At 38.1% G+C, this 26,508-nt stretch overlaps 1 protein-coding gene across 1 annotated transcript in view; it reads right to left on the minus strand.

The window, feature by feature from the left end:
* Positions 1–26,508, minus strand: part of ADAMTS19 (ADAM metallopeptidase with thrombospondin type 1 motif 19) — a 294,467-nt gene that overhangs the window by 85,968 nt on the left and 181,991 nt on the right. The window contains exons 11-13 of the mRNA XM_090289153.1: positions 10,182–10,283; positions 2,939–3,069; positions 1,465–1,637 (exon numbers count right to left, since the gene is read on the minus strand). Of these exons, the coding sequence (XP_090145279.1) occupies positions 1,465–1,637; positions 2,939–3,069; positions 10,182–10,283 (406 nt within the window). The remainder of the gene's footprint in view (positions 1–1,464; positions 1,638–2,938; positions 3,070–10,181; positions 10,284–26,508) is intronic.

Raw genomic sequence — 26,508 nt, forward strand, 5'->3', positions numbered from 1 at the left:
TACCTCTTATTTCACACAGAAGTAAGCAGGTTTCCAATGGATTTAATGTTATCAAATTTCAGTCAGAGTGAGCCAGAATTAACCCTCAAATGATCAGATAATGATCTGAATACTCATCTTGATTACATTTTTACAATGAAAAGTTATTGTTTATATATTTCAAATTGATGCAACAAATATTCATCCAAAGCTTTATAGCTGCCAGACTGTATAGTAGGCACAGAAAATAGAGAGACCCAGACAGGTTAAAATCTACTACAGCAGGGTGCTTGTGGGATACTTGGAAGAGGCACATACCCAGTTTGGAAGATCAGGATTCTTTTCTCTAGAAAGCTTGACATGAGCTGAGTCCAAAAAAGTCAGCAGAAGTTTTCAAGGTGAACAAACGGGCAGAGAGAGATCAAAGCTTGAGAAAAAAAGGTATTATGGCAAGAAACGAGCATGTATACAGGCCCAGAAAGAAAAGAGCAGGATGCGGGGGCTGGCAATGAAGTCAGGCTAGCTGTACAGACTGTGGCAGGGGACGACAGAGGGTGAAGGGCATCCACAAGGACAGCCTGTACACCAGGTGACAGTCTGAGACTGGTCCTGAGAGCAACAGGCCTCACGAAGAGTATTACTTGGCAAAGGGGCTCCCAAATCTGGCCTTTCCAAAGGCCAGCCTGGCTGAGATGAGTGCAGGTGCTGGCAGAGATGGGACAACGGTCGGAGTGACGGCGAGGAAGCGTTAGAAATGGTGTCCTTATGAACAAAGGTGCTGGCAGTAGGAAGGGGTGGGCAGGTGGGGTTTGCTGCTTGACTACAGGTGGCTGGAGACTGAGGACGGATTCTGACTTAGCCTGGTAGCAAGGCTGATCATGGCTTCCTTCTCTGTGAGAGAGCCCGATGAGAGGAGGCGGGCTGAGTGAGAAAGGAAGGAAGCAGGGGCGTGGTCAGCTTGGCACACGTAGAGCTGGGGATGTGTGGAGTTTTAAGCAGAGGCACCACGCAGCAGGTGGGTGAGTGGGACAGGGCACTCTGGGTCGGAGAGAAACCTGGGTCCCGTTAGCATATAGATGACAAGTAAAACCTAGGGAATAAGTAAGACTATCCTAAGGAGAACGTTTACTGAGAAAACTAGAGGGCCCAAGGCAGATCACTGGGATGCACGCCGCATTTTCCCCAGCAGCTGTCTGTACCATTTTACATTCCTACCAGCGAAGTATGGTGGACCCCGTGTCTCCTCACCCTCTGCAGCACTGACTATTGTCGCTCTTTCTGGTTTCAGTTGATCTAATGGATGTTCAGGAATAGCTCCGTATTTTAAAATATATATTTTTAGCCAGTGCTTGTGGTGGTTTTATGTCAGGGAAAGAAAGAAAATAAACAGCTTTGAAATACCTAGACTACAATCTGTAAAAGTGATATTCACCGCTGTTGTAAAACACTTTGCAGACATAGATGTGGAGGTCTGTGTTGTCCTACCTTCATCCGTGACAGCTTGCCACTGAAGTGCATGCTTTGAGTACGAAGTCTTAACGCTATAGGCCTGACATTGCCAGTCTCTGAATCCAGGCAAACCTGCAGGACAAGGTGGGTTCTCACATATTCTGTATTGTTTTCTGGGACCATTACAATCCCTTGCTTCAGAACCTAGCCTAGAAAAGATAGTACAAATAATCAATTTTATCTATTTTAGGTTAACTAATCATTGTTTAAAAAATTAAAAGGCATTACATTAAATATAAAATTATATTAAATATACTTTTGAAAATGTGGACTCATTAAATGATTGGTAATAGTAGGAAATCCATGTTTATTTTTTTAAACACTATGTATTTTTTACAATCCTTGAACAATTTAAGTTCTGGAATATATGAGAAATAGAAGCTAAGTTGCCGTGAAAATTAAAAAGAGTAAAGGGCAGAGGCTGCGGCAGAACAGAAAGCCTATAGTTCCCAATGAAGGGGTTTGTGTCTAAGAATTATTAAGAAGCCGCTTCTAATGTTCTCATAAAAATTCTTTAAAATTGCTTGTGAAGGGTTGGGCCATTGAGCCCACACCCAGAGTTGGAGCATGAGGCTGAATTGACTCTGTCACACTCTGCCCAGGACCACTCCAGGGGTGACAGGGTCAGGCAGGAGGACCTTGTGCTCCCCACCTGTACATGTGCTGAGCATGTTTTTATTTCTCATTATTCTCAGCTTCTTTCGATGCTGATTTTGTCCTCGTTCCTTCCCTTTCTGAAGTCCTATCCTCTTCCTGCTCTTCTCATGCTTCCTTTAAATGTTGGCTTACTTTTCCCAACACATATCTCCCTGCTTATTCAACACAGTTTATTGGATTTAATCAAGAAACACCCTGTGTGGGGTTTAAGTGTTTGTTTTTAGAAGGACTGGTCTTGTTTTCTTCTTCTTTTTAAAAAATTTTATTTTCAATGACAGTTGACATTCAACATTTTGTGTTAGTTTCAGATGGACAGCATAGTGGTTGGACAACCATGTACCTTACAGAGTAGTCCCTCTGATATATCCAGTACCCACCTGGCACCAACATAGTTATTATAGTTTTATTGCCTGTATTCCCTGTGCTGTACTTGACATCCTTGTGATTATTTCATGACAACCAATTTGTGCTTCTTAATCCCTTCACCTCTTTTCACTCAGCCCCCAATCCCCCACCCCTCTGGCAACCATCAGACTGACCTCTGTATCTATGAGTCTGTTTTTATTTTGTTTGTTTCTTTATCTTGCTCTTTAGATTCCACATATAAATGAGTTTGTAAAAGGGAGTTTTTACAATATATAAAATAAATAATTTGAGGGACTCGTCATTTTCCCAAAGTGGAGTAGGTTTCAAGGGGCATTTTTTGCTTTCCACATCATTTAGCAGTAAAATCTCTGCTTTTTGGAAGGGAAGATAAAACTGTCCTCCCCCAGCCCAGGAGCCCGGTGTTTACCCGGGACACTTGCGCTCTCGGCTGCTGATCCCAGCGCTGCAGGTTCGGCTGCAGGGGCTCCACACACTCCACTCTCCGGCCACGTGTCCAGATGCGGGGGTCCTGCTGGTACATTCTCCAGCCTTACACCACTATTCCAAAAGTTATGTCTTAGGTGAACAAATCAGGGCACAATGGAAAATCATTCATTGGCCTACAGAGTCACTGGAATTGCGATTAAATCAGGTTTACTGGAGCCCTAACCCAAACATATATAATCGAAGACCACCAATAAGGTGGCACTTGCTTATTGTCATGGTAATATACAGTAATGGTAGGTTCCCCCAGGTCTCCTGTCAGGTCAAGTGGTCTTGTTATGAACACAGCACACAGATACCTGTACCATAGCCCTGAGAGTTCAGCACCTGTGACAGGGATGGGGGGTGGGGGATGAGGGGCTGCACAGGCCAGGACAGGAAAACAAACACACTCTAAAAACATAGCAAGTAAACATGACAAACCAAAAAAGCAGAGAGACATACAGATTCCAGAATGGAAAGTAACACATCAATGTTCTATAGCTGAGGGGAAGCAGAATTGTAGCAAATTGAGCAATTTTGACTTGAAATGTCAGGGACTCAGGCTACTCTCCTTATAATTAAAAAATAAATATTATTTAATTTTAGCACTTTCCTTTATGCCTTTTCTTCTTTTTTTCTGATAAAGTTCCCATCAAATTCAAGTAAGTATTTTTCTGAAAGCTGTTTATTAGAAAAACTTGGGCAATTAGACTCTTTAAAATTTTGTCATTTTAATTTTTCTGTAGATTATTTCACATCTATTCACTAAGAAAGGTAGCTGTGAGAGAAAAAGAGGTGCTCCTTCTTTTTATATTGATTTTTTTCATGAACTGTAAACCAAAGCAGTGAAAGGGGCAGTTTCTGTGATCTCCAAGGAAGGTGCTGCCAGACTTGGTAGGCAGCTTATTATAATTTCTCCTTAGGGTCATGGCCAACATGTTCAAGGTAAAAATTAATCAAATAAAATCATGTTGAGAATAATAAGTAAAGATTAGGAAAATTTAAATGAATGATTGTGTAATGATGGGGGCTGAGCAAGCTGACCCTTCCAGTCCTAAACAATTTTCTGCACCTAAGGGCAACATGATTTATAAGGAATTTTGAGAAAACACTCTGATCCTCAATTTTCCCATTTCAAAATGAGAATGATAATTCAATTGATCTGATAGATTTTTTTGCAGCGGTTGAATGAAGTGCTAAGCACAATGCATAGCCCATATTAAAGATTTCATAAAAGTTAACTATAAAATAAATTACATATATTATTGTATTAACATTAGTAATGTTTCCGGACATGTAACCAAAATTTTACTCATCCTGATCTTCATTGATCTATGTTTCTTTAAGACTTATTTTGGGAATATGTTTTCAAATGCTGTTTTTAGAAGAGAAAACTTAAAAACTATGCTACATAGTTTTGCTTGAGCCCAGATAATGCTTTTCTGTGCAATAAAATAATTAGTTCCAGCAGATTTTCTCTAATCATGGCAAATTTTAAATTCAACCTCTTTTAGAGTGAATAAAATTTAAATCTGGGCTTAAAAAAAATAAACCTCCACAAGTCAGATGTATTGATATGCTAGGTCTGTCATTAAACAAATTGAGGTTCCATATGAAGATTCAGTCTGAAGATTTCAAGAGAGGGAAAAAATAGACCCTGTGAATACTTTCAAACAACTTACAGTGTTAGGGATTAAATGGTGTTAGGGATTAAACGATGTTATGCCATTAATGGAATAGAAAATCCAAGGTGAAAGCTGTCAAACTTCAGCTGGTCAAACTGTTTTGGCCTACTTGAAAGGTGTTTATTTTTCCCAGAGTGAATGCCATAGCTCCTTGCTCATTTAGTAGCAGGCTGACAGAAAAGGCTGGGCTAGAGGTCATGGCTGACTACAAATACTCTGGGAAAGACCAGGATCTATACTGCACATCATTTCAACTAGATCAAACCTGGCAGATGAAGAGAAAGGGAAACAGATATGCAAGCCACATTTGCAGACACCAGTCAGTGATGGTTAAAGAAAATATAGTGTAATATTTCAAGTCCATCACCTTGCAGATAAGCATATCCCTGGATGCAACTGTCAGAACCTGCTTTTGGATCTTCTAGGTGGTGCTGTTCTTCAATATGGAGCGAAGTGTTAAGTGTTTTCTTTCCATTATTATAAAACATATTCTAATAAGTTTGAATATAAAATGATCCTAATGATGCTTTTCACAAATTTTCTAGCAGTATGTTTTGTTTCACTTGTATTTTTAGCCTCAAAAATGATATTACACCTGGTCTAAACAAAGTTAAAATTCTCATACCTGCTCATTCAATTTGACTTATGAAAATGTGAAGAGGAAATGTATTAATACCAACTATTTCTGGTAGGGTGCATGATCTAAAAAGTTGATTATATTTCTGTTCTCTCAAATTTCTATCCAGATATGTCTAGGATGCTCATGAAAACACCCAGTGGGAAGAGATCCAAGAAGATGTCAAAGGAAACAGTGCTTTATAATGAAATCTTCTTACACATATATTGTTGGCTAAGAGAAGAGAGGAAGAAGGAAGGCAACAAACTCTGTACATGTGCAAATTTGTCACTGTAAGGATATTACAGTCTTCATTTTTTTAAAAATAAAGAATGACAATGGTAATTTCAAGAATCTCAATTTAGGCAAGTAAATAACTAAAATATGTTATATAGAATTCTTCAGAATAGTCTAAAATCTTAGTAAATTGGTATAATACTTTCCTTTCCCCTCCCCCAATTCCTAGCAAATGTTGTAAGTTAAAAATACATATTTCTTGGTTTTTACTAAATCATTTATCAACACTTTAACCTCCTTCAATGTAAATGTAAACACAGATGATAGTATTATTTAGGAGAAAAGAAGAAAGAAAACAGCTGCTTTTAATTTGGAAAATGCTGTGTCTAAATAGTAGATAATCCCTATATTCACAACCACTTTGAGTCATAAAATTCTGTAGGCACCTTCTCAGCTTAATTAATATGCTTGTAGGAAAGCTAGTTATACAGCTAGGTTAGCACCACTGGAGTGTAACCATAACAAAATTCCCAGCTTTGTTTCTTGGTTAGCAATGTATCGAGCCAGCAGTGTTTAGTGCACAGTTGCAAGCATTCAAACACTCTAGCACTACAGCGTTCTGCTGCAGTTGGAAGCTGTTTTCACATTGGCTCCTATGACAGCTGCAACTGACGGATATGTGAAGAAGCTCACATGGCCTGAGGAACTGAGAAGTTCATTAGTTATTTCAAAACACAGAGCATTACAACATCACCACTAAAAGAATATCATCAGCACAATTACAGGGTAATAAAGCATTTTACTTTTGATAAGCTTAGAGACCTCGAGGACACAAATGATTCTCATAAATATCAGAAGAAAAATAATAGCAGGAAACTATTGAAACACCAGATTATACAAAGAAAGAGCTCTTATGTTGCTAAAGAATAACTATGAGAATGGATTGTGTGATATTTGAAGAAATAGAACAAGATATTTGGTTATCTTCCTTTATTAAGAAAGGAAGTGCTTTATTATTAGTGCTTTCATGTTCTAGGGATGATCAAAAGTATTGCTGGCGCACAGTTTTGACTCAAACAATAAATTACTCAAGATAGTCCCATAGGACTTGCCCAATACACACACACATTAGTGTACTTTTGTGCATAATTAAAAAAATAAAACAAATCCAAGTTCTGACTCTCCATATAAGCTCCTAGAAAAACATTTGGCATGATATGTAAACAACTGACATTTCACAGAAGTTCCCTTTCAAGGAATCATTTGCTTATTGGGTGTATCTAGTGATAAAACATTTCCAGTCTTTTTTTTTTTTTATGTTTATCAGTAATTTCTTTTTTTTAAGTATATTTTACTGATTATGTTGTTACAGCAGTTCCATTTTTTTCCCCTTTGCTCTCCTCTGCCCAGCACCACCCTTCCCTCCAGCAATCCCACCCCCCTTAGTTTATGTCCACGGGCATATAAGTTCTTTGGCTTCACCTTTTCTTATGTTATTCTTAACATCTCCATCTATTTTGTACCAACTGGTTATGCTTCTTAGTGCCTACACCATTTCCCCATTTCTCCCCCTCCCCCCTTCCAACTGATAACTCTCCAAATGATCCCCATACCTATGATTCTGTTCCTAGTCTGGTTTGCTTAGTTAGATTTTGTTTTTATGTTTTAGATTCAATTGCTGATAGTTGTGAGTTTGTTGTCATTTTACTGTTCATAGTTTTTATCTTCTTTTTCTTAAATAAGTCCCTTTGACATTTCGTATAATAATGGCTTGGTGATAAACTCCTTTAGCTTCACCTTGTCTGGAAAGCACTTCGTCTGCCCTTCCATTCCAAATGGTAGCTTTGCTGGATAGAGTATTCTTGATTGTAGGTTGCCTTTCATCACATTGAATACTGCTTGCCAGTCGCTTCCTGCCTGCAGTGTCCTCTGAGAAATCAGCTGATAGTCCCATATCAACCCCCCTGCAGGCAACTCTCTGCCTCTCTCTTGCTGCCCCCAGGATTCTGTCTTTATCTTTCACGTTTGGCATCTCAATCATGATGCATCCTGGTGTGGTCCCCTCTATGTCCAGCTCGCCTGGAACCCTCCATGCATCTCAGACCTGTATGTCCATCTCCTTTGCAAAATTTGGGAAGTTTTCCTTATTTTTTTCAATTCTTGCTTCCTCATTCTTCACTGGTTGACTGTTTTTCTCCTCCTTATGTTCCAAATCATTGATCTGAACCCCGGTTTCCTTTCCTTCACCATTGGTTTTGTGTGGATTTTCCTTCGTTTTACTTAGCATAGCCTTCACTTCGTCTCTTATGCATCTGCGGTACTCAAGCATATCTGTCAAGCCTGTGAGCATCTTTATCACCAGTGTTTTGAATTCTGCATCTGTTAGGTTGTATATCTCCTCATCTGTTAGGTTAGCTATCTCCTCATTGCTTAGTTCTCCCAATGGAACCTTGATTCGTTCCCCCTTTTGGTCCCTACTTCTCTGTCTCCTCATTCTGACAGGCTCCTGTGTTTGTTTGCCCCTGCAACCCAGGTAGAGCTGTCACTCCTGTTACATTGTAAGGGGCGGAGCCTTAGGGATTCGTCAGTACAGGGCGACCGGTTTTACCACTTTGTGGTGCTGTATCTGCGGTAGGGGTCCGAGAGGAAACAATGCTGCCTGCCCAGCACCCACCCCCTTTCCAGGAACCTCTCCCATTTCTGCACTGGACTGGTGCCCCTCTAGCTGCCGCCCTGGCCTCCGCTCCCAGAGTGGGTGAGTTTACGGTTGTTCTAGGACCGTGGGGGCCTCCCAAACAAGCGGACTCTGCTGAGAAACAGGCAGTCTGCCACCACTGCAACCCCCACTGGTCTGCACAGTCAGAAACAATGAGGCCTGATTTTCCCCTGTGCTGAGACCATGAGCTGCTCTGGTGAGGAGCTGGGAACACTCCCCAGGTGACCCTCTTGACTTTTTAAAATGTGTGACTGCACTTTCTGCTGGTCTGCCGCTGCTGCTGCCACTGCTGCCACCACCACACCGCATACTCTCCACTCCGGCTCTGCCCCTTCTACCTGCCTGGATGAGTATTTCTTCTTTATATCTTTGTTTGCTGGACTTCCATGCAGTTTGACTTTCTGGAACTTCTGGTTGTTTTTAATTTTGAGGTAGTTATATTCCTTCTTAGTTGTAGAGGGAGATGCAGCATGTCTGTCTATTCCTATTCATTTCTAGTCTTTTAAAAGATATTTTGGACTTGACAATTTGTACATTTTTTTCTGTTTTAATTAAAGAAATCATAGAAGTAGCAAATGGCTATGTACTTATGTAAACAATCCAGAAATGCCTGGAATAAAGTTATATTCACCTTCACCTCCTGTTGCTTTACTCCCATCCATCAGTTCCAGTTCCATCCCAGGAGTTAACTACTAATTACAGTTTGGAGTTTATATTTCAAACAATTTTTACATATATTTAAATATGTACATTTTTAATGTGTATTCACGTCTGTATACAACTTGTTTTTTCTTAAATCTCAAATGGTATCATAGAGCGACAGGTTTTCTGGCACACCTCCACCCTAATCACACTGCCTTGCAGAGAATTTCATGTGAGTACATACATATCTACCTCATCCTTTTAATACCTGGTGAATATTCTTGTTTCTTGGTTCTCACCATTGCAAATTGTATTTACATAAACATCTGTGTGTGTGTGTGTGTGTGTGTGTGTATACACACCCACATGCCTATCTTGGTGCACATGTGTAAGTGTTTTCTTAGGAAAAAATTAGAGAAGTAGAATTTCTCAATTTCCATTCTGTCAATTTTTCAAACTGATATGTTTTTAAAGTAGCACTTTTTTCACTAAGTATTTACCCCAAGTAATCTTTATGTTGCTGTTTCTCTTCAAGTGGAATAAAAATTTATGTCCTTCAAAGCCAAGGTTTCTGATCTTTCATCTAGAATAAAATGATAACTATTCCACTTTCCCCTCATAGAATACAAATGTTAAAACAATGTAAACTACTGAATGGTTATCTTTTGATTAAATTTACCATAACTATAAGTTTATATGGAATCTATCTCCTTTATTTTCTTCAAAAGAAAATTAACTTTTCAACAGCAATTATTTTGATTGGGAAATACAGACTAGTAAATTCCTATAGCCTTATAAAACATTAAACAATGTATACAACCAAATATTTACTAATCAAAATGTCAATTAGAATATTTTATTTATGATACTTGAAATGACAAGGAAAAATTATTCTCAGTGGATCTCCTGAGACAATATTTTATACTTGAAAGTATTCCTCAGTTCTGAGAAGTTTTCACATGTATGCTATTACTTGTGATTATTTTACTTATGTTTGATTTAAATAGCAAAAACAATATGAACTCTTTTTTTGGCAAGGTAATAGACTCTCAACATTCTCATAATCAATAACAATAAAAATAATTGCATTAACATTAATAAAACCACCCATGGATTTAAAAAAATATGAGTTACAATTGCAAGTAGATGAAATGCTGAAATTTTTATATATCCTGAAAGTATTCCACTTGTGTTAAGATGAATACATATGTCACTGGCAGGAGAAAATGCAAGTTTCCTAAGTTTTATTTGATGTTCTCATTAACTTTGGGCCATCCAAGTGACTTACCTTACCAGTGTCACAGTCAGTCCCATCCATCGGGGGGTCAAGTCTGGTTTGGCACTCCTTCTCACCTTCCACCTTGCACCACAAGCCTGTGCAAATCACATGCTGAAAACAAGGGCATAACCACCAATAAGGGGGATGTATCCCATGTGTGAGGTTCAGTCAACAATTGTTGAGAAAGCCATTTCACTAGCACAACAGAAATTATTTGGAAAAAACAGGCAGTAGGTACTTCTAATACTAAACTTGAAATAGTATTTGGCTTATTTATAGTGGTGAGGAGATTGATATATCAAATGAGAAATCTGTTTAATATGTTTAAATATTTTAAAATTTCTTTAATAAAATGTAGGTGATTGTGCAACATGAAGCAGCTACAACAGAAAAGTGCAAGCTAAAAATCATTATTGATACCATTATACGATCCAGGTTGGAAGAGTTCGAGTGAGGTGTCATTCATGGTGTAGAGTTAGTGCCTCCTGTCTTGAAGCCTGTACCCACTTAGGCTCTGCATTACACCTAAAGGCCATGACCAGCGACTCATGTTTCACTGCATGTCCTTAGCCCTCAACACAAGGCAGAGCCACTCAGTGGGTGTATTTCCATAGATTACCCATCATTTTACCTTAATAGGGCTGAGCTCTAGACCTCCAGGGTACAATGAACTTTTTCTAGGGCTTGAAAGGAATATAAAGAAATCCTGGGCTAAAACAGCAGAGACATGAAAACAAGGAAAGAGGTGAGTTCTGAGGAGATTTGGGAGGGAAGACTCAGAAACCTAAGCCACAGCTACAGTTGTGGCCAGCCAGGGACATGAATATTAATAGCCACAGCTGGCACATGCTTTAGGGATTTCTATTTCTCTAACATGGTTGAAGTGTTTTAGACATAAGCATATTATTAACAAACTATATAGAAATATGAACTCCGTGAGGAATATTTAATGGAGAAGAAAGTAATCTATAGTGAATATAACTGTGTTGCTACCTATCCAGATATTTGGAGGAGAGGGTGGAAGCAAACAGGTCAATAGAGGCAGAAGAAATAACTGGCCATGTAGATGATGAGGTCACGGAGGGGTGAGAAGCCCAGTGATGTGAGGAGGCACACAGTGGCAGGGAGTCGTGACCAAGGTTTTAAAGGTAGAAGAACCAGATCTCGAATACCAGGAAGGATGAGGGTCTCCATATTTGGAGGGAAAAAGAGGCCACTTAGCAGTTGACCAGCAGGCTGATAAGATAAAACATCTATTTTAGGAGGTTTATTCTGGCAGTGGTGTTCCAAACAGACTAAAAACCATGGCAAAATTCAAATTAACATGACCCAAATCTACAAAATACTTATTTAAGTTAACATTTTAAACAGATCTGTTACAAGTCTTAATAATGGATTTGTCAGAACTCCCAAAATATTTTTTTCCTATTCTTTCTTTTTAAATATTTAGATTTCTGAAATGTTTGTAAGCTCTTAAAAATCCAACCATCCATGCAAGAATATGATATATTTTATTTACATTGTTTTATCTGCTATGACACATAGTTTTCTGCTTCAAAATATTTCATATAAGTACATCTGATTATAGGGTATGAGTTAGCTTATCTTGTAATGCTTTTATTTGCACAAATCATTTATGAAGAATTCACCCAGGAACTGATTTTAAAAAATCCCTAAATCAAATTGCTTCTATACAATATTTTAGACTCTTGAAAATAAACAGAGAGGTTAATTGTTTAAATTACGTTTGTGGACACATTTATATTTGAATTAACAGATCTCTAACCTGACCATTTTAATTCTTAAAAGTAGTTATTTATTTATTTGATTATTTAATTTTCCTGCTAAGACCTTTCTGTTATGGTTGGTTTATAATTATGGGGTCAAATGCTGAATTTTCTGCCAAGGAAGAATGTTGCTTTACTCATATTCAATAAAGCTTACTTGTGTGAAAACATGAATTATTTTCATCAAGTTCATTAGTTAATCAATGCACAGTGAACTAGAAAGCCAATCTTCTGTGCTGCAGCATTAGGGACCTTACTTGCTTGGTGAACACTGTTGGTGGTCTGCATGTGACCTTCCACCATTGTCTGCTATTCAAACAGCAGGTGCTTTAATTGACTTCCACTCCAGGCACTGAGAGCATAAAAGCAAACTTGGCAGTGTTTCAAAGTAAGCACAGTCCTGTAGGATAAACCTCAGAGAGGAGATCTCTTTGCTCTACGTTCTGCAGGTCTCAGGATCTATGATGAGTAAATTGCAGCCTCATTCTTAAAAATAACAGACCCAGAAGTTCCAACCAAACTGTCTAAAATAAAGCAAGAGAATATTGAAGAAATGGTATGGCCCATTTTTAACTTTAAGTGGAACATCTCAGATGTGCAATATTAGAATTATGTAATACCAAGCCCCTAAGAAAATGAGGAGCAAACACTCCATATGTTACAAGTCAGAGCTGTATTTGTTTCAACTTAATTGCTGAAACCACTTAATATGTCAATTAAGAAAACAACTTTCAAACTTCAAATGCTTTGTGTAGGAATCCAGAACAGAAATGTACAACTCAGCATTTTCTAGGAAACAGAAATGTACAACTCAGCATTTTCTAGGAAACTAATAAAAATAATACAATATCCCTTTTTCTTCTTCCACAATGAGACCATTAAAAACACATAATGTGAAATTAGATGTTTACCTCAAGTAGGCTTTTAAATGTTTACATGAAAATATCTTATTTTTAAAAATCAAGTAATTTAAATGGAAGATCAATTGTTCATGGATAAATATCACAAAATTTATCTTCCAAGAAACCTGTACCCATGTCTTTATAACAAATAGTTTCATTAAGATGCTCTGAAATTTATGTTAAAATAAAAAAACTTAAGTGCATGTACATGGAAGTAACAATTAAATCTTGAATGTTAACTCTTTGTTCTTCGACATATTTTCCTCCAAAATACAATTTCAATAACTTAAATACTTGATTGCAAATGTAATTTTGTATGGGATGATATTTTCAAAACCAGTCTTTTTCATCACAGAACAGCTTAGTATCATTAAGAATGGAAGAGGGGAAGAAAGAGAGAGAGGTATTTAAAAAATAGGAAAAAAGAATAAAGAGAAGTAATAAAAAGCTGAAATCTAGGAAGATTATAAACTTTATGACAATAAACTTGACACTTTCTATAAAATGGAGTAATGTTTTTAAAAACTTACTAAAACTTAATAACATGGTCCCAAGAAACAATAGATGAGCTGAAGTGTTTTGTAACCATAGGGTAGTTAAAATGGATTGTTAAAAATATTCCTGCAAAGAATACATCTGGTACAAAAACTAACAATCTTTCAAGAAATTTTAATTCTCAATTTACATAAACTGTCTAGAGAACAGAAAAAGAGGGAAGGACACTTCTAAACACACTTTATGATACCCAAACCAGGCATGGATTTTAAAAGAAATAAAAATAGTGATCTCAGTACTAACTTAGGTGTAAATATGCTAAACAAAGCAGTAGTTAGGCAGTGGGTCTCATAAATATACTAAACAAGTTTTAACAGACTGAATCCAGCAATGCATAAAAGATGCCATGTACCATGACCAAGTTGGCTTTTTCCTTGCAATGCAAGGTTACTCCAATATTAGAGATTTGATTAATGTGATTAAGCACATCACTAACTTTAAAATCTTTAATTCTTATATCTATGGATACAGAGCATATGATGCAATTCACCATCCATTAAAACATTCATTAAAAAAGAAAAATCTCTGCAAACTAGCTATTGAAGGAAATGTCTTTGTGACTAATGGGCATTTATAAAAATCTACAGCAGAAGATGGAGGCTTAGACGGACACGCTAGGTCTCCCTCTACAACTAGAGAGGAATACAACTACTTCAAAACAAAGGATAACTAGAAATTCCAGAAAATAAAACTACACGGAAGCCCAACATATGAAGTTATAAACCAGCGGTGCCATTTGGGCAGGTAAGAGTTAAAGAGGGCAGCGCTGTTTGCGGTCGCACCTGGGACAGCGGCAGGGCGGCGAGGAATCCCCCCTGGCGGTGCGCGACCCGGGCGCTGGGGAGAGCGGCCGCCGCATCGCCTTGAACAGTGAGGCCCAGGGGGGCGGGAGGACGGATCCCGGTCTCCTAGCTGAATAACTGTGTGAATCCATCTTGGACCCCCGCCCCCAAAGAAAGCACCACAGGGCTGCGAAATAGGTCGCAGACAGGCGCCAGTCGCTGAATTGTGACGCGTACACAGGCACTGCCCCCTACAGCCGGCCCTAGAAAACAAAACGCATCTGTCAAAATGAGGCAGACAACTATAGAAATCCCGGTGGCACAGCTCACCAGGCAACAGATAGAGAACCTGACAGATGAACAGATAAGAAACCTGTCAGAGGCTCAGTTCTGGGCCGTTGTTATCAGGTGGCTTACAGAATTCACAAAAGAGCAGGAAAAAGATAAGAAAGAAGCGAAAAACATTCATAACGAAAGGAACAAAACCACATACGAGACAGATGGTGAGGAAAAAAAATCCAGAGTTCATTTCAACAAACTGGAATATGGAGAAGGAACAAGCAGTCAACCAATGCAGAGAGAGGAAACGGGAAGCAAGGATGAGAGGATCAGAAACCTCTGGGACAGCTATAAAAGGCCCAACATAAGAATCATTGGTTTGCCAGAGAGCGAGGAAGATGAACTAGAACTTGAAAAATTGAGTGAAAATATAATAAAGGAGAACTTCCCAGACTTGGGGAAGGGAATAGACTTGCAGGTCCAGGAAGCAAGGAGAGTTCCCAAGAGACTGGACCCAGGGAGAACCACTCCAAGACACATTATAATCAAAATGTCAAAAATTAAAGATAAAGAGAGAATCTTAAAAGCAGCAAGAGAGAAGAAAAGAATTATGTACAAAGGGGTCCCAATTAGACTATCAGCTGACTTCTCAAGAGAGACCCTACAGGCAAGAAGGGACTGGCAAGAAATATTCAAAGTAATGAAAATCCAAAACCTACAACCACGAATACTCTATCCAGCGAAATTGTCATTCAGAATAGAAGGACAGAGAAAGTGTTTCCAGGACAAAATAAAACTGAAAGAGTTCATTAGATCCAAACCACTGTTATATGAGATGTTAAAGGGACTGGTTTAAAAAACAGAAGCTACGGAGATGAAACAAAGGCAAACTAAACAGGCAATGAGAGTGGAAAAGGAACTGTGGGTACGGGAAGCATATTGGGGGGAGGTCAACAGGGAGGGGGAGTGGGGAGAGGGAGGGAGATGATATAGGAATTGGAGATCATGGTAGGAGGGAATGGAATAGACGGAGAGAGGTTGGGAGGAACTGTATGCACAACTAATGGACATAATCTAAAAGGGGGGGATAACTGGAGGGAGGGGGGCCACCGGGTGGAGGGGAGCAGAGGGAAGGGAAATTGGCACAAATGTAATATTTTAATCAATAAAACACATTAAATCTGAAAAAAAAATAAAAATGTTAATTCATAAAAAAAATAAAATAAAATAAAATAAAAATCTACAGCAAACATCATAAAAAACAGTAAAATGTTGAAAGTTTTCTTTTAAGATTAGGAAAATGACAAAGATGGCATCTGGGCACCAACATAAGGAAGTGAATACATAAAACACTCAAAATGGCAAGAGGAAAAAAATGTGTCATTATAGACTCTTAAACTTAGCTAAAATTTTATTCAAGGCTAGAGGTTAAATAAAGACTCTCAAGGAAACAAAAACTGAATGTTTATCAGAAATCTGCCCAAAGGGATTTCAAAATGATGTACTTTGAGAAGAAATATTATCTGATAGGAAAGGACTGAAAAGCAATGGCAAGGAAAGAGACTGATAAAAATGAGGATAAATCTAAATAAACGTTGACTAAATAAAGCAACAATACTTGGATTTTAGCCATTATTATAAAACTTCTTTTTAATAGTAAAAAATACAGATATCTAGCTCATTACATCCCTAAACTTTATCTCTTAACAGAGAAGATTTGGCTTCTAACAGTTAAATAAGATTATCTCTTCCCTTTCACCTCACAACTCCACATACTTCAAAATTGCTAGTGGCAGAAGTTAATAGACACGGGAAGAAAAATGTAGTCTATGCCTAGCAAGCAAATGAAGTAGCAAGCTGCAAGGGACTCCTCACTAGAACACACCAGAAAGTGTTAAAGTTGAGGAGTAACAAAATTTAGAGAAAGGGGAATTATCACTACCTAGTTAAGAAAGCCCTGAAAAAAAGAAAAGAATGAAAAGTGGGAAGAAATCATTTAAATTGTTTTAAAGAAAAATCATCCAGAATTTCTTAGATAAAAGATATAGGATAAAAAGATTCTGCCCTGGCCAACTGGCTCAGTTGGTTGGAGTATCATCCTGTACAACAAAAGTTTGCAGTTCAATTCCCAGTCAGGGCACACAGCAAGGTCGTGGGTTCGATCCTGGTTGGGGCATATGTGAGAGGCAACTGATTGATGTTTTTCTCTCACATCAATATTTTCTCCCTCTCTCTCTCCTTTCCTCTTTTCCTCTCTTCTCTCCTCTCCTCTCCTCTTCTCTCCTCTTCTTCTCTCTCTCTCTCTCTCTCTCTCTCTCTCTCTCTCTCTCTCTCTCTCTCTTTCTCTGTCTCTCTCCCTGTGTCTCTCATCAATAAATATATCCTCAGGTGAGGATTAAAGATACAAAGATTCCCCTTCTGTAAGGAGGGAGTAGTTCCCAGAGGACCAACCCTTATGTAGGTAACAACCATAAACTGAGGACAGGACACAGAAAGCAACTTCCTTGTGGTTCTGGAGAGTTAAAAAAGGCAGGTAAGTTTTGTAGGGAGCTGCAAGATTGGCATAAGTTGAGTTCACCATTTTTGCAGTTTTGACCTAACAGTGGCTTATGGTCATGGCATACCATTGGGTGGCTAAAGCAACAGTGAAGACAGAAACTGGGGTGGTCAAAGCTGACAAAAACTGAAAGGACAGTCCCCCCCAGAAGAGTTAGAGAAGCCTAAGTCTTTAGTTGGCACCCGACCCATACAGACACCAGACACGCACATAATAACTGAGATTAGGGAAGAGTTAACTCATCCAAGATATGAGCAGTTTTACATGGTAGGTAAGATAAAGTTTCCAGTTTGAGTCTAACAAACTTAATTGGCTCTGAAAACATAAAACAAACAAATGAAAAACATTCTTTGGAGTAATAAAACAGAATCCAGAGTATTTGCAACAGAGATCAGCAAATTCTCTGTCCAGTGCCACACAGTATATATTTTAGGCTTGCAGGCCATATGGACGCTGTTGCAACTACTCAGCACTGTCATTGTAGCTTGAAGGCAGCCAAAGAGAATATGTGGACAAATGAGGGTGATGTTCTTCCAGTAAAACTTCATTTACAAAAACAGGCAGCTAGTTCTTAGGCCATAGTTTATAAGAAATTAATCATTTAATATATAATATGTTGGTGTATTAATATTGCAGAAAAAATCTACACAAATAATCATCCATAAATGTTTGGAGTAGTCTTACCCATAATAGATGAACTTCCGATGTCTACTTAGAGGTGAATTGATAAACAAAATAGTTTATCTACCAGGGGAATACAATTCGGCAGGAAAATAAAAACCAATTACTGACATACATAAAACATATAAAGAATATGTGACTTTCGAATGCAGAGGAAATTTGGTTTCTCCAACTAAAAGCAGAAAAGGAAAGAATAGAGCATATAAATGAAACACAAACATAAAATAGGTTGACAAAATAGGCTGACAATAAAAACCCTAAAAAACACTAATTTCAATAAATGTAAAAATGTTAAATTTGCTGATGAAAATAGGAAGAACTATAACTTGGTTTAAACAGAAAAATTAAAATCTAGCAATAGCTTTTCTCTAGTAGACATATGTATTTATATCAATATCTATATTTATATTAATACCTGGAAAGTTTGAAGGTAAAAGTATGGAAAGTATTAGCCAGAATAGTGTTTTTAATTCCAGACAAAATGTTTTAAGGCACAAATAATTAAAAAGTGGAAAAGGAAAAGCAGATCAAGCAGAAGAAAAAAAGACTTAAATGCATATACACCTTATAATATAATTCAATATATATAAGATGAAACTGATAGAATTACAGGAAGAAATTAATAAATCAATAGAGTTGGGATACTTCCGGGTAAGATGGTGGTGTAAGTTATTGTGGTACTTGCCTCCTCTCACAATCACATCAAAATTACAACTAAACTATAGGACAACCATTATTCAGAACTGCCTGAAATCTGACTGAATGGAAGTCCTACAACTATGGAATTAAAGGAAAAGCCACATTAAGACAGGTAGGAGGGGCAGAGATACAGAATGGGCTGGTCCCATACCCACCTGGGGTAGATAAAAACTGGGAGGGATATATCAGCTGCAGAAGTCCCCCTGAGAAGCCAGGGGTCCAGCCCCACATCTGGCCCCTATTTTAGGGTTCTAGTGCCAAAGAGAAAAGCACCCACAACTTCTGGCTGTAAAAACCAACAGGGAATGAGGCTGAGGGAGACAGAAGGCTTCTGAAGCCCCAGAAAGCTCCTTGTTAAGGGCCCACACACGAACTTACTTGGACCCAATGCCTCTGAGCCTCAGCACTGGGAGAGCAGTTTGAAAGGCACCAGAGAGATACAGAGAGAAACTGATTTGTCCAGCATCAGGATGAGAGCTGGGGGTCAGCTTTCTCCCAGACAGAAGCGCTGGCAGAGGCCATTGTTTCTTTGATGAGCCCCCCCACCCGCACCCCACAGAGCCAGCAGGCAGGTGCCTTATCTGAGATTCCATCAACCTGGCTCTCACTGCTTGCCCCACACTGGTGATTCCCTGAAGCTTTGCCCCACTCAACTTTCAGGCGCACCCAAGTTGTCTCCAGTGGCTTTTTCAAGCAAATGGCCTTTCTAGGTTCATGCTTTAGACTTTCCTAAAAATCTCTCCAATAAGAAGGGCCCTACCTCAGAGTGCTCTGTACGTCTCACTAAGTGGCCTCAGGCCCAGTACTAGTTGCAGGCTGCCTGGGTTTGCAACTTGACCACACCTTGGCACCTCCAAGCTCAGCACAAGTAGCAGCCATCTAGATAAATTTGTAGCTCATGATGGGTAGCTCTGGGCAGAACAGGTTACTGCTAACTTTGGTCTGCACCTTCTAGGAAGCTCCAGAGCCAGTGCACCCAGTGGACAGCTTCAGACCATGTCAAAGCACCACCCAACCACTTCCACAAGTGATACAGTCAAGGGGTAAATGTAGTGGACACCAGAGCTCTGCTGAAGTAAGCCTAGATCTGTGGGGTAGGTCCTTATGCAGCTGATCCTCCACAGTGGTGGGAGGTCTGTGATCATGGGTCATAGTCAGTCCTTACAGCTGATTGCCCTGGGGGTAAATCCCCCCCTTTGATGTGCCAGAAGCAATCAAAGCTCAAGTATAAGAGGTGGTGTACACAGCCCACATGGCAGGTACACTTCAAGTATGCAGCTTGGGTGATAGGGGAGGCTGTGCCACTGGACTCTACTACATAAGGCTACCCTATCAAGCCTGGCAGATGTAGCAACTCTACTTAATACAATACATAGAAACAAACATAGAGAAGCTGCCAAAATGAGCAGACGAAGAAACATGTTCAAATGAAAGAACAGAACAAAACTCCAGAAAAAGAACTAAAAAAAATGGAGACAACCTACTAGATTCAGAGTTCAAAACACTGGTTATAAGGATGCTCAATGAACTTAGTGAGGACCTCAACAGCATGAAAAAGAACTAGTCAGAAATGAAGTATACACTAACTGAAATTGAGAATAATTTACAGGGAATCAACAGTAGAGTGGATGAAGCAGAGAATCAAATCAGTAATTTGGAGGATAAGGAAGCCAAAAACACTCAACAAAACAGAAAAAAAAGAAAGCAGAATCCAAAAAAAAATGAGGATAGTGTAAGAAGCCTCTGGGACAACTTCAAGTGTACCAATACTTGCATCATGGTGGTTGCTGGAAGGAGAAGTGACAGTGCAAGAAATTGAACACCTATTTGAAAAAACAGTGACACAAAACTTCTCTGTTTTGGGGAAGGAAATAGACATGCCAGTCCAGGAAGTACAGAGACTCCCAAACAAGATGAACCCAAAGAGGCCCACACCAGGACACATCATAATCAAAATGCAAAAGGTTAAAGACAAAGAGAGAATCTTAAAAGCAACAAGAGAAAAGCAGTTAGTTACCTACAATGGAGCTCCCATAAGACTGTCAGTTAATTTCTCAACAGAAACTTTGCAGGCCAGAAGGGATTGGCAAGACATATTCAAAATGATAAAAAGCAAGGACCTACAACCAATATTACTCTATCTAGCAAAGCTATCATCTAGAATCAAAGAATAGACAAAGAGCTTCCCAGACAAGGAAAAGCTGAAGGAGTTCATCATCACACAACCAGTATTATAAAAAATGTTAAAGGGTATTCTTTAAGAGGGGGAAGGAAAATATTTATAAAATATGAACAATAAAATGGCAATAAATACATTTCTATGAACAATTGAATCTACAAAACAAAATAAACAAGCAGAAAAAAACAGACTCATAGAGACAGGGAACATTTTGATGATTGTCAGTTGGGTGGATGGATGAAAAAAGGTGAAGGGATTAAGAAGTACATATTAGTTGTTATAGAATAGTTATGGGGGTGTAAAGTACAGCACAGGGAATAAAGATAATAATACTCTCATAACTATGTATGGTGTCAAATGGTGTGAGATTTATCAGGATAATCACTTAGTAAATTATATAATGTTTAATCACTGGGTTGTATACCTGAAACTAATATAATAATATATGTCAACTGTAATTGAAAAATAAAAATAATTTAAAAGTGAAAAATGAAAAATAGTTAGAGTTGGGTATTTTAACACATTCCTGTCAGTTACTGATAGATCAATCAAGCCAAAATAAGCAAAAAAATACATATTTTGAATTTAAATAATTATATTAATATGCTTCTTCTAAGATATTGTGACAGATAATGAACTTTAAAGAACACACACACATTCTTTCAAGTACATAGAGAACAACTACTAAAACTTAACAGATGTCACACTAAACACGAAGCTTCAATAAATTTTAAAGAATTGCATTATATTGGTGACTCCATCTTATTGCAATGCAATAAAAGTAGGTATAGATAATAAAAAGTTATATTTTAAAAATCCAAAATGTCTCTAGCATTAAAGTAATATTTAAGCTGAAAGGAAATGAATGTACCATATAAAAATTTAATTCCAGAGTAGAGAAGAATTTATATGTGATGGGAAACAAAGCAAAACAAAAATAGCCATCTTAATGAGAAAATTTGATGGATTTATCACATCAAAAGACAAAGAGCACTGTATACACAGTTGACATACAAATAACACACCTACAATACAGAAAGAACTGCAACTTCTAGAAATTCTCACCTAGAATATAGAAAGAACTGCAAATCAGCATGAAAACAGAACATCAAAAAATAGGCAAAAATGAAAATAGGCCATTTACAAAGATAGAGACTTTACAACAAAAAAATTCATGTCAATAAAAACTCATGGAAAAATTAGTTTTGAGGAGAGAAATTAAAGAGCGAGATTATCCAGTCAAATAAGCTGCCAAGAAACCCATGCACTCATGACCAGCATTATGACTCAAAGGATAACATGGTGCTTGGATTAGATAGCTAAACAGGCAGAATCACTTCTTGGTAGTTTTAACCCACCATAACTTTATAGATCTTATAGAAGGAAGGACTTGATAAGACCACAACTTCACCAATCTTGACAACATGATTTATCAATGATGCCATTTTAGTTGCCCAAACAACTACTAGCCATCAAGGGCAATTTCACGTTAAGCCTTTTTAAGTCCAAATTCCCACTGCCTTGGGAATTTCCCAATGCCAAATCACAGTGACTCAGTCTTCTAGAAGTCTTCCTAGGATACCTTAATTACTGCCAGCCTGTTCAATGCATCCAATGAGAGGTTTTAGAGGTCCTACATATTGTGATGTATCAAGTCAATATTAGAGAAATGTAAAACTGTAACTTTCTATGTAACTTTTTTAAAAATCACCACATGATTCAGTTACACTATAAAGTTTTCTATACACTATGATATATATACAATTCACAAAATGCCTAGTCCAATAGCAAAGGCAGAAGTTTAAGTCTCCTGGAGGTCTTCAATTTTTCAGCACACTTCCTTATTACTCAAAAATGTAACTCTTGTGTGGCCACTTCTTACTGATTCCAGGTCTGTTGTTCTTAGCTAGGCTATTATAGGCAGCTCTTGCAGAAACTTGCTGCAGCTGGAGCTGGCTCAGCCACAGAACTCCAGATGACCTGTAGGCACCAGGACTCAGCAATAAGGATATCTAAGAAGTTACCATATTAATGCAGAAGAGTGAGATATTATTGCTGAGGACAAACGTTACAGCTATGTCTTAGGGTAAATTTATTCTTAATCAGATCAGCATGTATGTAATGTTGGAGTCTCTAGCTTTTATTATGTATAAATGTTTACAAGTATGAAAGAGCAATGTCTAATACAAACACTATACCAACTACCATTGTCTTTAGCATTCTACCAGAAATAAACATTATTGAAAAGTTGCTATAAATCCTCACTTTGTGCAGCTTGGCAGTTACTTATAATTAATTGGAGATGGAAGGGTCATAAGGATGCCTGATTAACTCATGTAAAAGCTGTGAAACGTAAGTTATGTAGTCATGAATTAATATTTTATTTAGTTGTGACTCACTGCATTTAATGAATTAATTAATTTGATTAAATTAATATTTTAGAAGGTTATCTTCATGTTATCTTGACATGTCATGTAAAAGCATACCTAGAAACTATTGTGGGTTCAGTTCCAGACCACTGCAATAAAGCAAGTATCGCAATAAAGCGGGTCACAAATTTTTTGGTTTCCTAGTGCATACAAAATTCATGTTTATACTATACTGTAGTCTATTAAGTGTGTAATGGCATTATGTCTAAAACACAATGTATTGTAAATACTTAATTAAAAATACTTTAGTACTAAAAAATGCTAACCATCTTCTGAGCCTACTGGAAAAGTGGCGCTGATGGACTTGTTCTACACAGGATTGCCACAAACCTTCAAAGTGCAATAAAGTGAAGCACAATGAAGTGGGATATGCCTATATCTAAGAATCAACTATATAAGTGAAAAGTTATGATCCCTATTCCATCATTCAACGGATTCCTTTATTCACTCAACAAATACTTATTGAGCACTCTTGCAGGTGCTAGAGGTACAGTGATAAAAAGGACGAACAACTTCTAGATTTGCTTTGTATAAAGTCTAGATGGCAGATTGGTAGATGTGGTAAATCCATGTGTATCCACTTGAGGGTATATGTATGTGCCTTAACAAGCAGAGCTTCCCAACCATCTATACTTATAAACTATTTCCTCTGATGTTTTTAAGTTATACCTCCTGACAATAGACATTGTCACTAAAACGTGACCAAAACCCCATTCCAGGATTTCCTCTTGCTATATTTCTCCCAAGATAAATTCTCTAAACAAACATCACCTTCTGCAGGAAGCCGTTCAGATCCCCCTATATAAAATAGCACCTACCCTCCCACCCAGATTGTACTTCCTATCCTTCTTACCCGAGTTTATACTTCTCCAAGACACTTATCACCAACTGACATATTATATATATATATTTGCTTATTGTCTGTTTCCCCAACTAAAATGTATGCTCCATCAGGTGGTCTTTGTTTCCTGCCATCTCATTAGTGCATAGAGCAGTGTCTGGAAAGTAGTTTCAACTCCATAAAGATTTGTCAAGTCAGAGGCTGAATTTGTAAATAATCTTTCCAAGGGCTCTATCCATCTATCTTTCTATCCATCTAGTTCCTGCACTTTGCACACAGCCCTAATTTGGGATTAAAATGATGATTTTTCAAGGGTAGGACAAAATAAGATTTTGGAATCACGGAAGTGATTTTCGCAGCTCTAAGAGATTCGAAAAGCTAATGCAGCCCCACTTCCTATTTTCCAGAAGTGTGGCTTAGAGAGAAAAAGAGCTTTGACTCAGGTGAACAGCTAACAAGAGGCAGAACCACTGTGAGAGCTCAGGCCTTGTGCCTCTCCAGCCCGAGGCCTCCAACCACACCCAGGGGCTTTGCTTTTCCTCTGCTGCCCACAGCAGCCTAATTCTTCTTGGCATCATTTTAAAAATTGTCTTTGATTACACACAGATAGAACTAGGAAAAGAGATGATTTTATAAATAAAAAATTCACACACACATATCATTGGAGGGGGTGGGGAGGAAAACATTTCAGGAAACCTAAACCTAAAACTTAATTTTACTTGCAAAATGCTTAGTTTAAAGCAAGGCAACATGACGTTTTAGAATATGGAGAAACATAAATTTAAAATATGTAAAACCAGTTATATTTTCAGAGGTAAAAAAAAGTCTGTGGCAGTAGGCCAGAGAGAATTATATAAATAAAGCAAAAAGCCTAGAAAACTAAATCAATTAAGGTATTACTTAATCCTGAGGGTGTAGATGCTATCACAGCTAAAATGAATTCAGTGTAAACACAGGAAATGATTCGAGGGTTTTCTGTAGCAAAGACAACACGTGAAGGAGCTTAAGTGCCATAAGAGGCAGCAGAGCACAGCGCTCACAATGCACTCTGTTGTTTGGACTTGCATCTAACACTCCCTCTTAACAGGGAAAAGAGCTTAATTGTGTTATTTAACTTCTACAGGACCCACTTGTTGAACTGTAAAATAAAATTGAGTAATAACCATGGCCTATAATTGTAAGAATCAAAATGGACCACAAATATAAATGATTTATACACTGTGGCACAGGTTTCAAAATACTGTAGAATGGTACTTGTAAAGTTTTACTAACTCCAATACATCATTAAAAATAATTTCTGAAGAAATTTTTAAATGTTTATGAAAAATAATCTAAAATTTACCAAGATCATGTTTGTTGTTGGCCATTTGCTGAGTTTTTCCGACATTTAGAGTACTTTATGAAATATGGACATTTTCCATTTATTAGCTCCAGCAGCTCCTTGCACTACATGAACTGAAACTGCCTACTGCACAATACGGTGGGAACCACACACCATTTTTCAAAAAAATGAGAATGTCAGCATGTGGACATGTCTACCCACGAAACCAACCCTGTGCACCTCAAACATTTATTTTACCATGAAGATTATGAAAGAATATTGCACCCACTTTCTGATTATCTGAAGGCCCGGAGGTGAGAGCAGAGTGAACAAGAAGACAGGTAGGAGAGAACAGAGCAGTCTCAGGGACTGACCATGCAGAGCCCTGGCCACTGTTCCATGGGCCTGGCTCTCTGCTGCACGGAGACTCAGGGTGGTCAGGTTGCAGTCACTCACCTACACCAGTTTCTTTTGAGGGCCATTATTGCTAGGTGGGCATTACATCCTATGCATGCATGTCATGCAGCTCTGGCCCCTTTACACATGTGCTCATTTCCACAAGTCAAATACTCACCTAGTGCCTGCCCTGCGCCAGCCATGGCGCTAGAGGCTGAGGAAGCATCCTCTGCCCTCATGGAGAGCATTAAAGGAGTAGGCAAGTGAGCAACTCCTTTGTTAAGAACTACAGAGCAGTGAACATGTCATGATGTCATGTACTCTTTTTCCTTACAATGGATTTTCATTAGGCTAACAGTAATCCACAAGAGCATTATCTTCAGCAAAGTGAAACTCCTTTGAAGCAATCATAGAAACTAAGAAATACATTACCAATTCAGTCTAAGTGTGACTATCAGTTTATTCCTGATATAGAAAGTGTGTGTGTGTGTGTGTGTGTGTGTGTGTGTGTGTGTGTGTGTGCTGGGAAGAGAATGGGCAGCTAGGGGATTGGCAGCAGGAAGAGACAAAGAAAGAAGGAAGGAAAGGCAAATAGAGCTAAAATTCTTATGTACTTAAGAAGGACATTTGCTCAATCCTCCAGATTCTGGATTTCTAGACTGGTACAATGGCCTCTCTGAGTAATCAGTGACTGTTCGACTACTCATATATAGACAATCACATATTTACTCTTTTCCTCTGGTAGAACTATTTAAAAATGTACACTCTAATTTTTATTCCTTTTAGAATATACTTCTAACTTTTTATTTTCAGGGTTACAAGATAACTCTTTCTCCACAATTATATATTCATATATTGATTTATTACATTTTTATCCAGTTACCTACTATGTAAGAGAGTAAGAGATATAAAATAAAAGCATTGAAAT

This window comes from Furipterus horrens, unplaced genomic scaffold (genome assembly GCF_987537825.1).
Source record: "Furipterus horrens unplaced genomic scaffold, mFurHor1.1.pri manual_scaffold_10, whole genome shotgun sequence".
Classification (NCBI taxonomy): Eukaryota; Metazoa; Chordata; class Mammalia; order Chiroptera; family Furipteridae; genus Furipterus; species Furipterus horrens.